Source organism: Ochotona curzoniae, unplaced genomic scaffold, assembly GCF_017591425.1.
Source record: "Ochotona curzoniae isolate NIBS_2020 unplaced genomic scaffold, NIBS_Ocur_1.0 contig_2210, whole genome shotgun sequence".
Taxonomy (NCBI): domain Eukaryota; kingdom Metazoa; phylum Chordata; class Mammalia; order Lagomorpha; family Ochotonidae; genus Ochotona; species Ochotona curzoniae.
In genome coordinates, this window is record NW_024465369.1 from 39,225,143 (window position 1) to 39,238,848 (window position 13,706).

The 13,706-nt window shown below is 37.5% G+C and overlaps 1 protein-coding gene across 3 annotated transcripts in view; it reads right to left on the minus strand.

Moving 5' to 3' along the window:
* The window catches only part of SESTD1 (SEC14 and spectrin domain containing 1), a 111,505-nt gene that overhangs the window by 16,151 nt on the left and 81,648 nt on the right, over positions 1-13,706 (minus strand). For all 3 annotated transcript variants that reach the window (XM_040971806.1, XM_040971805.1, XM_040971807.1), the window contains one exon: positions 6,407-6,529. In XM_040971806.1, the coding sequence (XP_040827740.1) occupies positions 6,407-6,529 (123 nt within the window). The remainder of the gene's footprint in view (positions 1-6,406; positions 6,530-13,706) is intronic.

Below are 13,706 nucleotides of genomic sequence, written 5' to 3' on the forward strand. Positions count from 1 at the left end.
TCAAGCTCAAAGCCTGATTCCTCCATCAGCTTGAAATGCCAGCACTCCTCAATGGATTTCCTGAATTAGTCTCAACTTTGTTTCCTATCCTGTTCACTCTGTTTACCTTACGGGAAGGTTCTGCTATATTCCGAGAATGTAACATATGAAGACATACTATATGCTCAGTAAACATTACTGAGTGAATCTATAAGACCTATTAAACATTATAGATTAATTGACAATTAACAAAGGCTGATTTTGCCTGTCTCATTCTCCATCCCCATAAGAACAATTGGTGATGCCTGGAAATGTTTTTTATTATCACAAATGAGAAGGAGAGATGTCACCTCATCTCCCAGGAGCCAGTGATTCCGTGACATACCACATAGTGCACATGACAACTCCTAAAGACTAATCTGGCCCAAAGTGTTAACAGTGCTACAGTTAAGAAATCTTGCTCTGCCCGAAGGTGATGATGGTACCTGACTCCACAAGTTACTCTACACATTTAATTAGATGATACACATAGGATACTTCATTAACTACAGTGCTGTTTCAATAATTAATAAAGACTTTTTCAAAGTAGAAAACATTCTCTGATACAATTAAATTATTATAGCAATGAGATATGGTTTTATTACATTTTGTACACAAATATTTAGCTAATACTCTAAATACAAGTCCCATTTTTGAAGTGCAGTGGTTCTGCGACCAGCAATAATTTAAGGAATAAGGTTTTAGTTATTTATTGTCCCCACAAATTTAGTTCTTAGTTGAAAATAAGTTCCTTTCATTGAAAGTAAGAGCAAGGAATCTAAGCAAAGGACCTACTTGAAGGACAAAATCCTGGAATAGCATCCAATCAGCTTGGATACTAAAAATGTTCTACTTTTGACCTATGCAATCAGATTCTTTGTGACCAGCACCCTGGAATATGTATTTTAACAAGTACAGCCACTGACTCTTGTTCCTAGAAACATTCCTACGTAGCTGATATCTCCCTGTTTGAACCCATAACATATGGGCTCTACCAATCTCACTATGTATATAAACAAAAGGTAAGAACATGTCTCATGAAATTCTGAAGACGAAGACTTTGACACTGACATTACCTATCTGCTGAGGCTGTCATAAAGAAGTAAGTCTCTTTGCAATAAGGGTGGGAGGAATCTGGAGAAAACATATATGTGTACATCTTAAATCAATAAATATTAATCTCCCAAGGAAATAGGGGAAAGTAAGGGATGACAGAATGCATACAACTTTAGATAAAAGGTCTGTATTTGGTTCATTTATGTCCTTTCTCTGGGCTGTCTCATTCATATTATATTGCAGGGAAAACAATTACTTTATAGCAAATTCTTTAAAAAGTCACCAAGATTTGGGATTTAGATTACAGCAGCAAATAAGAAATAAGGTAGCATGCTCACATTTAGGACCGTAATATTCAGAACTGACACCGTAACCAGTATGTGAACTGCTGGCGATGCATAGGAGGTAACATACTGGGGATTCACATATATATGCATATATTACACATTAATATCTATACACACTGATATGTATGTGTGTGTATATACATGTATGTGTGTGTGTATTTCGCCATGAACAACGAATTCCAATCTAGGAAAAAGGAAACACAGACAACTCGCTCAAGCTTCGAAAGTGACTGTACTGGGGGAGATGTATCTCAATCTGGTATGTGGCCCTCTGCTTCCACTCATTGCATCTGGTGCCTGCCTACGGAGCTAGCCGTCAGCGCTGTGAGCCGTGCAGGCGCAGCTTCAGGCATCAACGACTCCTTGTGTTGCTTGCCCTAGCACTCACTTATAACCCCTCAAACCATAAAAACACACGTTACTGTACTAAATACTTCTAAAATTATTGTCAGCCTCAGCAATCCTCATTTCCATGTACCTTAGTGATTTTGTTAGTCAAAGACAAAACACATTTCTAATTTTCAAGCTTTGTCAGAGAACTACCAGTTCAAATTTTAATTTTCTACGTATATTAGTACTTTCTAAAATACTGGAGATTTTCTCCTATATTGAATCTAAATTTCAATACTTGACACTGTGCTTTAATGTAAAACAGTGTTTAAGTTTTAAAAATTCCCTTAAATAGTGGCAATACTAGATCATTTCAATATAATTTCATATAATTCCCACAAATGCTTTTTAGCTGCTGACTTTTATTTACAAAAGGAAAAGCTTTAAGGAAATATTAGCATATTCTTAAGCATCAGCCAGCACCAACTAACCTATTTTCTTTCTTTCTCATTATTGCTTTCCATTATGCAGTGTTGTAGATATAGGGCTTCCCCTCTTTTCCTCCCTTCCCATTCTTCCTCCCTCCTAAAATCCACCCATATTATTATAATAATATACTTCTTCAGCTGTAGTCACAATTCCAATATTCTCTTTAAGTGTATCATGATGTGTTGACACAGGAGATCCAAGAAAATCTAGTATCAAACAGCCAAAGTATAATTAACAGTCTCATTGAACAGTTTTCCTTTTATTGGAAAGTAGAGATGCACATTGCAGTGCTTCTTTTTCTGGTACTCTTTTCAGGTTGATGATGTAGCGCCACCTATTGGTTAAAACAGTGCAATCGTCTGTCTTTTTTTTTTTTCCCTTGGATTTGAAAATGCCCAAAAAAATCCCTAGGAAAAGCATAACGAAACTCCATAAACCACCCAACATCAATAACTATTACTCCGACACTGTGGTGCAATGAGTCAAGTGTTGTCATGCAGGCATCCCCCAAGAGTGCCCGTTCGAGTCTGGGCTCTTTGCTAATTGTGCCTGAGAGAACAGAGAAGGTGGCCCAAATCCTTAGTACCTTGCTAGAGATCTGGGTGGAATTCCAGGCCTTTGGCATAGCCCAGTCCCAAGCACTGTGGCCTTTTGGGGAATGAACCTGTGGATCAAAGTTCCTGTCACTCTACGTGACTCTTTCAAATACATAATAATAATAACAAAATAATCATGGGCAAACCATACTCCCATTCAATTTGTCTCCACTTCCTAGTCTTGATACAAATTCTCAATATCATAAATGGCGTAAAGAATAATCAAATACCAAAATGTTTACAGCCTTCGTCTATACTCTTGAAGAACAGTGAGTTTATTTTTCTACTAGCTATTTAGTAAACCTGTAATTGTGCACTGAACTGTGCCACTGTAAAAATTCAAAAGAAAAAAAAAAGGAAAAATAAAGGAGGATGGGCAAAGTATCATTACACTCCGAATTCACTGTGAAATCTGTTAATATATTCACCTCGTACAACAAAACAATTGTTTAAGAAAGACACAAAACCTCCAATAAGCCAATCGTTTTCTCTTCTTTTGGGGTCATGTCTATAAATGTAGCTTTCAACATACCTGTATATGTCTTTAGGTATTATGAATAAAGGGGTTGGCATTGTGGTAGAATGGGGTAAGATGCTGTGTGTGCTGCTGACATCCCAAGCATGATCTCCAGCTGGAATCTCAGCTGTGCTGTTTCCCATCCTGCTCTCTGTTAACGTGCCTGGGAAAGGCAATACATTTCTCTATCTTTTAACGGCTTCTCCTATTTTTTTTCTTTTAATGTTTTGTAATTTTCATCAGAGATCTTTCATGTCTTGGTTAGGTTTATTCCAATGGTATTTAAGATTCCTCTACATTATTTTAAAGGAGACTGTCCTCTTATGTTCTTTCTCAGCCATGAAGTTACTTGTGTATGCTACAGCCACTGGTTTATGTTCATTAATTTCCTTTAATTTCTTTTTCTTGCCTAAAAGCTCTAGCAAGGACTTCCAATACTACATCGAATGGCAGTGGTGAAAGTGGACATCCCCATCTGTAGTTTTAGATCTTAGGGGAAACCCTTCGAGTCTTCCCTCATTTAGTATGATGCTGGCATTGAGTTTTTTATAGATTGTTTTGATTGCGTTGTAGAATGTTCCTTCTGTGCCTATCTTGCTCAGGGATCTTAGCATTAAGTGGTGTTGGATTTTATCTGTATCCATTGAGATGATAGTATGATTTTTATTCTTCAAGTTGTTGATGTAGTGTACCACATTACTGACCTGCATGTTAAACTATCCCTACACGAAAGGGATAAATCCCACCTGGTCCAGGTGAATGATCTGTCTGATGTACCATTAGATCCTGTTGCTACTGTTTTGTGGAGGATTTTAGCATCTATGTTCATCAAGGGCATACCGGTCTGTAATCCTCTTTCTCTGTTGGCTTTGGTATTAAAGGTGGTGTTGGCTTTGTATGAAGAGCTTGGAAAGACTGCCTCCCTTTGTATTGTTTTGAATAGCTTGTGGAGGGTTGGGGTAAGTTTGTTTTTTGGTTTGTTTGTTTGTTTGTTTGTTTGTTTTTGAAGCATTTGGTAGAATTCATGAGTGAAGTCATCTGGTTTTTCTTAGTTGAGAGGAATTTAATTATTGATTTGCTCTCCAACCCGGTTATAGGTCTATTTAGATTATTAATTGCCTCATGATTCAATATTGGTAGATTATGTTTCCAAAAATCTATCCATTTCTTCTAGGTCTTCTGATTTGCTGGCATATAGTTGCTTGTAACAGTTTCTGATGATTCTAATTATGTCTGAGTGATCTGTTATATTTCTTCTTTTGTTTCTCATTCTTTTGCTCCATATTTCCTCCCCCTTTCTTTTTTTGTTTTTATTTTTGTTTTGTTTTTTGTTTTGTTTTGTTTAGTTGGGCTAGTAGGGGATCTATTTTGTTGATTTTTGCCCCCAAAGAACCAGCTCTTTGATTCACGGATCTTATGTATTGTTCTTCTGTTCCCTATATGTCTTATTTCCTTCCCTATTTTAATTATTTCTTTTTTTCTTGCTAATCTGGGGATGTTATGCTATTGTTTTTTATGTTTATTTTTATCGCAAAAGCGCATATACAGAGAGGAGGAGAAACAGAGAAAGATCTTCCAACTGCTGGTTCACTCCCTAAATGGCCACCAAGACCAAAGCCAGGAACCAGGAGCCTCCTGTGGGTCTCCCATGTGGGTGCAGGGTCTCAAAGCCTCAGGCCATCCTCCACTGCTGTCCCAGGCCATACGCAGAGAGCTGGAAGGGAAATGCAGCAGCCTGGACACAAAGTGTTGTGCATTTTGGGATATATATATAATAAAAATATTTATTAGCATCATCATTATTATTAAATAAGATACATATTTTAATACTATACAATTTTATTTAAAGTATTTTTAAGTGAGACTTTATTACTTTTGAAAAAAAGATTGTTTATTTGAGAGGCAGAGTTACAGAGACAGAGGAAAAGACAGAGAAAGATCTTCTACCCACGGTTGTACTCCCCTAATGGCCTGAAGGACTGGGGCTGCACCAGGCCAAAGCCTGGACAGGTATTCCATTCTGGTCTCCCATATGGGTGCAGGGGCTCAAGCACTGGGGGCCATCTTTTGCTGCTTTCCCAAAGAACTCTGCAGGAAGGTGGATACAATTTGGAGCAGCTAGTACTCAGACTGGTGCTCACATTGGATACCACAATTATAAGCAGTGTCACAATATCAACACCAACTATTCATCTGGACAAGTTGACAAAATAAGAGAAACTGGATCAGGCTCAAGCCAGGAGTCAAGAATTCCATCCAGAACTCCTACACAGACTACAGGGATGTATCTGCCAAAGCTGCCACCTGCTGCCTCCCTAGCATTTCACTGAATTATCTAATCTAAGATAAGGCAGAAAAGAACCCCTTTCTAAGAACCAAAGAATAGAAGTTTTGGTCATAAGCATTACAAATTTAATTACTGAAATGAAAACTCTATTTCTGTACTATCACTCAAAATTTTATATGGAATATTTCAAGTAACACTAATTAAATTCTATTGAAGAAAAAATTATAGCCAATCTTACAATGAGTATGCATAAAATAGTCAAATGTGCTATTTTTAAAAAGATCTTTATTGTTATTATTATTATTATTATTGTTATTATTGGAAAGGCAGACATACAGAGAGGAGATACAGAGAGAAACATCTGCCATCTGCTACTTCACTCCCCAGTGGCCACAATGCTCAGAGCTGAGCAGATACAAAGCCAGAAGCCAGGAGCTTCCTCTGGGTCTCCCACACAGGTGTGGGATCCCTAGGCTCTGGGTCATCCTCCACTGCTTTCCCAAGCCATAAGCAGGGAGCCAGATGGGAAGTGGAGCAGCCAAGATATGAACCGGCACCCATATGGGATCCTGGTAGAAGAAAGGCAAGGGTTTAGTCACTAAGCTATCACACCAGGCCCCCAAATGTGCTTTATAATCTCTAAGCATTTACCACACTGTACTTTATGCCCCAACGTTGGTAACAACTTATCATGTAGTATCACATATGCTCCTAATGATGCACATTAATAATAACATTTTAACTGCAGAAATAAATGGTTTCTTACACTGTGCTGGCTCTCAATTTCTTCATGCTTCTGCTGGAGGGCCTGGGAAGCCCTAATGGAGTCACCAATCCCCCACTGGGCTCTGAGTTGTTCTGATCCAGGCCCTTCAAGCCAGTTCACAACCTGTAAATTAGAGTTGAGATGGAAGCTTAACATTACTTAAAGTTTTTCACTTTCAAGCTAGTTTTCCCCCCCAAACTTCCTCAAATATTCTGAATTTAAATTCCTTAAGGCTTACGACATAGGCAGTAAAATTTTCTTCCAGAAATAGACAGCTCTCACATGACCTTTCCAACACCTAACTGTGAAAGAATGCACAAGGCACCACTATCTGATCATCTGCAAAGCTGGAAGAAATGCGGAATGCTTCTCCGAAACAAGATTAAAGCTTAATGTGATGATAAGCAAATCAGAGAATCACAGGATTAGACTTGAAAACGATATCAGGAATTAACTTAGTCAAAGTTCTTATCCAACACTTAAGAAAACTTAATTTCAGAGATCAAGGTACCACAATCTATTTCTGAAAGTCTTGGACTCAAAGTCATGTTAGACTCAAGAGTCTAATGTTCTTCTCAAAGCACTGATGAAACTGGATAAAATAACTAATGTCAAGTTAAAACGCTATTTTCTCACTTAGAAAAGAAAATTTAAAACTAACTACAGTATTATCTGACTAAGTCCTTACGAGTTCCTCTTAGGATCAAATGAACCCTCAAATCCATGAGTGAGCCCAGAATGATGCAGGGTGGTGCTCACAGTTATCAGGATGGCAGTATCAGGCACTGCGCTTCTGATGAGTCCCTGAAGCAGGTGTAAGATGAAACCCGTTTGCAGCAGAAATGGGAGACACTTGAGCATCAAGACCACATGTGCTACAGTACTATACCCGTTGTATGAGTCACCAAAAGCAAAGAAGCCAAAAATTGTCTCCCAACATATATTAATAATTCCCCCAGTCCATATAAAGAATAAGCAATACTGGCCAGTGACAAAGTTGACGTTCAGTTTTTTTTTTTTTAAACCAGATTTTCAGGTATTTTTCGGGTTTTCAGAGAAACGCATTCAGATAGCTAAGTAGAGTGAGAGGATTAAATTTTTACCTCTGAACAGAAGTATTATCACACTTCACTTGTTATTAATTTAAGACAAGAAATTCAAGAACACTTATATAGAAATGCCTTAAGGCTATCTAACAACAGATCCCAAAAAGTGAATGAAGAGGACTCTACTCGTGACTGTGACAGAGCTAGGGGAAAAGCTGACTCAGAGCTGGAGGGCACAGCAGAGTGCACTCCCCATGCCTCGATGTCTTGCTTCGATCAGCGCCTCAACGTAACCATTCACAATTATAAAAGTAACACTGCATAAGGAAAAATCACACATACCTCTTCCCATTAAGTATTTCAATACACAATATTCACTTCAGTGCTACAAGTCAGTTCTCCCAGAGTTTAAGTAATTTTTATCCTATTTCTCACGTAATATCTAACTTAATACAATAATGATTTTCCATGTTGCTATAGTTACTGTAATTTTCAGTGGTTTTAGGGATTTCTTTTTTAAGAACTCCCTTTCTTTTCTGCCTGCCTCTCTCCTGTCTCTCTTTCCCTATCTGTCCAATCAACCAACATATCAGGTAACCAATCAGCCCTGATTATCAGCTAATGTACTATATCTCAGATAAATGCTGTATCTGCCTTCAAGATCCCAATCCAACAATTCTAAGCAATTTTTTGATGAATACACTGATATATGGTTATTATACATATTACTTTTCTCTATTCTGCATTGTGTACCTGGGAAAAGTTTCAAACAACAATCACTTTGGGCCAGTGATAATGCTTTGCTAAGGCAATCAGTATATATTACAAAATTAGCTTCTAAAATAGAAACAATAATGAGAGTTCTAATTGCACCATGCTCTTTGTAACGCACACAAACTATTATTCAAAAATATTTCTGCCAACTGAAAAAAACAGTGAGGATAAATAAATTACAAGTTTTGCTGACAGGTATATGTCTTTTGTGCTTTATCTCTCCAAAATTTTGTTCATTTATGTACTGGTATATTAAGCATTAACACATTTTTTACCTTTTTAAAAATATCACATTTATTCATTTTATTATTTTATGATACAGTCCCATAGGCTCTGGGATTCCCCCTCCCCAAGTTCCTACCTCCCCCCACTGATTTTCCCTATATCATCACAACAGTATATACAGTCCTTCATAATTACTCATAAGTTCATCAATCTGCTCTTTATTGTTTGTGGAGTTGTGGGCAGAGAGTCCAGCATCCCATTGTCAAGGTATATTTAACAGTTTGGGAGTCCATCTTTGATTTTTAAGTACAGATGCATGCTCCATTGTATCTTCACATCTGGATCAACACTAAAAAACATCCAAGTATAATTGCTTGGCTAACTAGACTCCATGTTCAGAGGGCTTACGGTCATCTACAACACTGCTGTTAGGGGCTCCTTAGAATGCAATTGTTTGTTGCTCAGCATCTCCACTTTCCTTCTTCACATGAGCTATGTTGGGAGAGGAAAGGTACTCAGACCGTGTTTCCCTTGGTTACTTATGCAAATATCACTCTTTTTTTTTCCTGTTTGAAACAAAAGCATCATCCATTCACAAAAGAGACAGATGAGAAGTTCTGTGTTAGAGAAAGCAGAGAGCAGTCTGATTTTTGGTTCTGCTCCTGCTATTAGTTCTGAATTCCAGCATTAATATTAGTCTAAAGACTTTCTCATTCTTAAAATGGTATTAATGATATCTAAGCTTAATGGCTATTGTCAGGATTATACTAGTCATGGAATATAGCACAGCTAACACAGCTGATGACAGTAGTAATTGTTACACTATGCTTTTCCCTTCTTGATACTTTAGAAATACAATACTTTAGAAATGGAAATACGTAAGTTTCGAAGAAGCACACGCAAATAATAATAATAATAATAATAATAATATTGTTTAAGACTCATTTCTAATTTAAAATTGTGTATTATGAGTGTGGATATTATAAAGGAACAATGAAGTAAAATGCCTGCAAGTATTTTAATTGATGCATTTAATTATTTCATTAGAAGCATCTATATTGAAAAATAAAATTTTAAAACTTTTAACTGATTTATAATGTCTATATACTGTTTTTAGAAACCTAAGAAAATACCAATCACACATTTAAACTTTGATTTTAGACTACTCCATGGACAAAAGAAGTAGGTTAATATAAATCATAACAGGAACAATACTAGCATGCACTTAGGTTTGAATGTGTCATCCAAAATTCAAGTGTTAGAAACAACCTCCAATGCAACAGAGAGGTGAGACCTTTAATAGATGATTAAGTCACAAGGGTTTGCTCTAACTTCTGAATAGATTAGCAACATTAGTGCAATAGTAAATTTGCTATAAAATGTATTTTGGCCCTTGATTGCTCCCGAATGCACATGCTATAATGCCCTTCTGCCTTCCACCACAGGATGACTCGCTAAGGCTGGCCCTTCCCAGTAGCCAACACGGCTGAATAAGGAAGATACTCTGACTTGGACTACAAAAGCTAGCAAAATAAAAATGGAAAACATACAATATCATGGGAAAGTTGGAGAGAAGTAGGCAGTGGAAATTCTATGGAAAGTGGAGAGATACCATAGAGAAGCATGCAGTGTATTACGCAGCAGACACAGCACGTCAGGCCCTGGAGGAGACAGCACATCCAGATAGGAAGGTGGGAGTAGACCATGGCAGCCAGTCGCTGGGACACTGCCTGTGATAGAATCTCACAGACTACACTGACTCTGGGGTGAAACTGGAGCCAGAGCCAGGGCAGGTTCTAACTGATCACTGCAGCAAAGAAACACCACTTTGAATAGGACAAGGAAAAGTACCAAGGAAATCCAAACAAAACAATGGAAATGTAAAATTGGTAGGACTAACTCATTACCTTTTAATAATAATCCTGAAATAAATTACCTAAACACTTCAATCAAAAGATACATACTATTTTCAATCAAAAACTACATATTAATTTCCTGTCAACCACAAACAAAACACCAACAAAGATATATACAAACTGAAAGCTTAAGGAAGAAAAAGATATGAAAATGAGAATGTATACTCAATTCTAATATCAGACAAAGGAGATGTCAGCACAAAAATTTAAGGGAATTTACATGATGATTAAGGGATCAACTCTCAACAGGAGGATGTGCAGTAATATGCACCCAATGCCAGGGTCAATGGCTATTTAAAACAATTATTAATGACTGAAAGGAAGACACAGACTATGGTAACTAACACCAGAGCGTTGACCTATTTTATAATTTATTATGTTTTATGTTGAATGGTATTTCTTTCTTAAATGTCTGGTAAAAGCTTTCACAAACAAACAAAATGGTACAATTAGGAGAAAAATAATGAAGGGCATTCTGAGAATTGGATATCTTGATCTTATATTTTCCAGATTTGTGGTACGTTTATTCTATATAAATCACCCAGTTTCAGGTATTCTGTTAAGAGTACACAAAACACACCAAGATAGCATGGAATCTTTGCTGAATCAGAAATTTAAAAACAAATCCAAAAATAAAGACCTCCTAGGCAGGAAAAGCCCATTACACAGTCAAGTGCTCATATAGTTCTAAAACATGCTGAAAGCAATTTTCCTTACTATGTAACACCAGTGATGTAGGCACAGTAAATGTATGACTTTTCCTAATAAACATGAGGGTCATATCAAACTGAGGGTTATACCATAGTAAACAAGTCTATTTAAATGCATTAACAATAAGCGGTTTGACAAACACCACACAATTAGGACAACATGTTCAGATAGTGTGGCTCTGAATTTATACCAAAGAAGTTCTATGCTCAATCCCTAACAATGTCATCCCTCAAGTGGTTACATTTGCATACAAAGTACAATCTTGGAAATGTGTCTTAAAAGTATTACACAAATGTCTGCATGAGCGAAAAATGTTTGTAACTATTCATCATTCATTCATGGCCAGCTGATTTCTATGGACTTCACGAAAGAACAGCAGAAAGCATATAAGGTCAGACCAGGGAGAAGGACATGTCAAAAAAGCGTCAAGCATCTGAGAACAGAGCCTACAGCTGTAAAGTCAACACAGTGTATACTATTTTCTACGCATTCCTCCTCTCTATAATGGAAGGAAACCACACAGATGATTTTAGACATAACAATTGCAGAGCTGACAATATCTCACATAATACACAAAGACAATAAAAAAAATTTCTGTGAATTGGCATTACCTCTCAACCAGAAGCACATGAAATCTAATTTTTAGCTGACAGCAGTTTGGAGAACACACGCACAGCACATCAAGTCTGGTGCCACTGATAGGAACTGTGAGCATCAGTGATGGGTAACCGCCATGGTCACTGAGCAGCATACTGTGTATCTATCAAAACTATCAAGTCCTCTTGCATTATCAGTAATGTCAGGTAACAAAAGATATTTGGAGTAATACAATTTTCCCGGATTTAACATAAACAAATATTTAACTTTATGGTTATCTTTACATAAACAAAATTTTCACATTTTTCCCAAATTTTAAAGTCCAATAAAAGTATTTAACATTCTGTGAGATCAATATGTAACCAGTACGTTTCCTATATAGTTAAATTTAAGTAATCACTTTGGCAAAAGAAGTAACTATTTCTTTCAGATGCAACCTAGATAAACAGAATGTAAGAAACAACATAGGGTGAATATTCATGTTGCAACCAATTCACTTATAACTTCATATAGGAAATTAATTTGTAATGAAATTCATCTGCTTTCAACAACAATCTCACCATCATAATCATCACCATCATCATCTCCCTTCCCCAGTTCAACTGAGCTGAACCATCATCTCAAAAACACATTTGCCAATACATTAGCTCATTTGCTCCTCCATTTTTACATCCCATCCACTTTCCCATTTAATTAAACACAGATTGTGGCTTAGGACTCCTATCACCCACGTTCTTTGGGCCTATACCTCAACAGCCAGCCACTGACTATCAGGGTCACACAAAAGGCCAGTAAGGCTCTGTGTAAATTTAACATCAATGGTACCACAAAACGCAACTCCATTTCTGCACTAACTTTACTTTTCTACTTCCCAGAAAGCTCTAAATCGCCTAAATTCTCTTTATACCACAGATGTTCTTCATCTTCCTCCTGCAAACAGGGAGATGCCTTTGTCTCTTCCTTGGCTACCAACACGGCAAAATACACATTACAGGACCTCCTATGTCTTCCTGCACCCTGACTTACACACACACTGAGGTACCATGAGATTCATCCTAACCATCATTCCTCCTGCTGAAATGGAAGAGTTCTATCCTAAAGCCAATCCTTTTGATCCTCCTTGGATTCCAGTTACTTCCACAATGTCAAGAGCTTCATAGTATCAAATTTCCTGCTATTTGTTAATAGTAAACACCTCTCTCCATGCACAAAATTTCCAATAGCTTTAAACCTCCTACCTTTCTCATGTTATGTATTTAAAAAGAAAGGAAAAAAACAGCTATACTTGACCTCTGTTCTATTAACTGTGCTCCTGACTCCAAATGCATGCTGTGTACCTCAGGACACTGCTGTACTGATTTGGAGACAGCCTGTGAAGGCATTAGTGATGCTCGCCCAGCATCTCTGTTATCCTTGTAAGCACACGGAGGTGAGTACAGGAAGAAAGTGGCCACCAAGAAATAAACAAGAGATGCCACACCTTGTGGCCCACAGAAGAATCCTTCTGTCAGACAGCTTCTGCAACTCTGAGAAAATATCTATCGTTTAAACCACTTAGTCTGGTTATGGCACAGTGAGTCAAACCACCATCTGAAAACCTGCTGTTTCATATGGGAGTGCCAGTTCAAGCACTGGTTGTACCATTTCTGAGCCATCTCTGCACTAACGCACTTGGGAAGACAGCAAAATGTGGACCAAATGCTTGGATCCCGACACACACACGGGAAACCTCAATGTTGTTCCATCCTCCAGGCTTTGGTTTGCTCAGCAATATATGTCACAGCCACTTGGGGAGTGAACCAGCAAAATAAAAACCTCTTTTCTGTTTCTCCCTCTTTGTCACTACATCTTCCAGTTAAATAAGAAAAATAATTAAAAAAAAAAATACACCTAAGTTCATACTCCTGTAGTGAAGCCCCAGCAAACCCCTCTTTCACCTCAGACAGCTATTACCCTAGTTTTCAATCTCTCCTTCAGAGACAGAGCTCTCAACCAGCTGTCTATCCTGACTGTTCTCTTACCCTGTCTCCC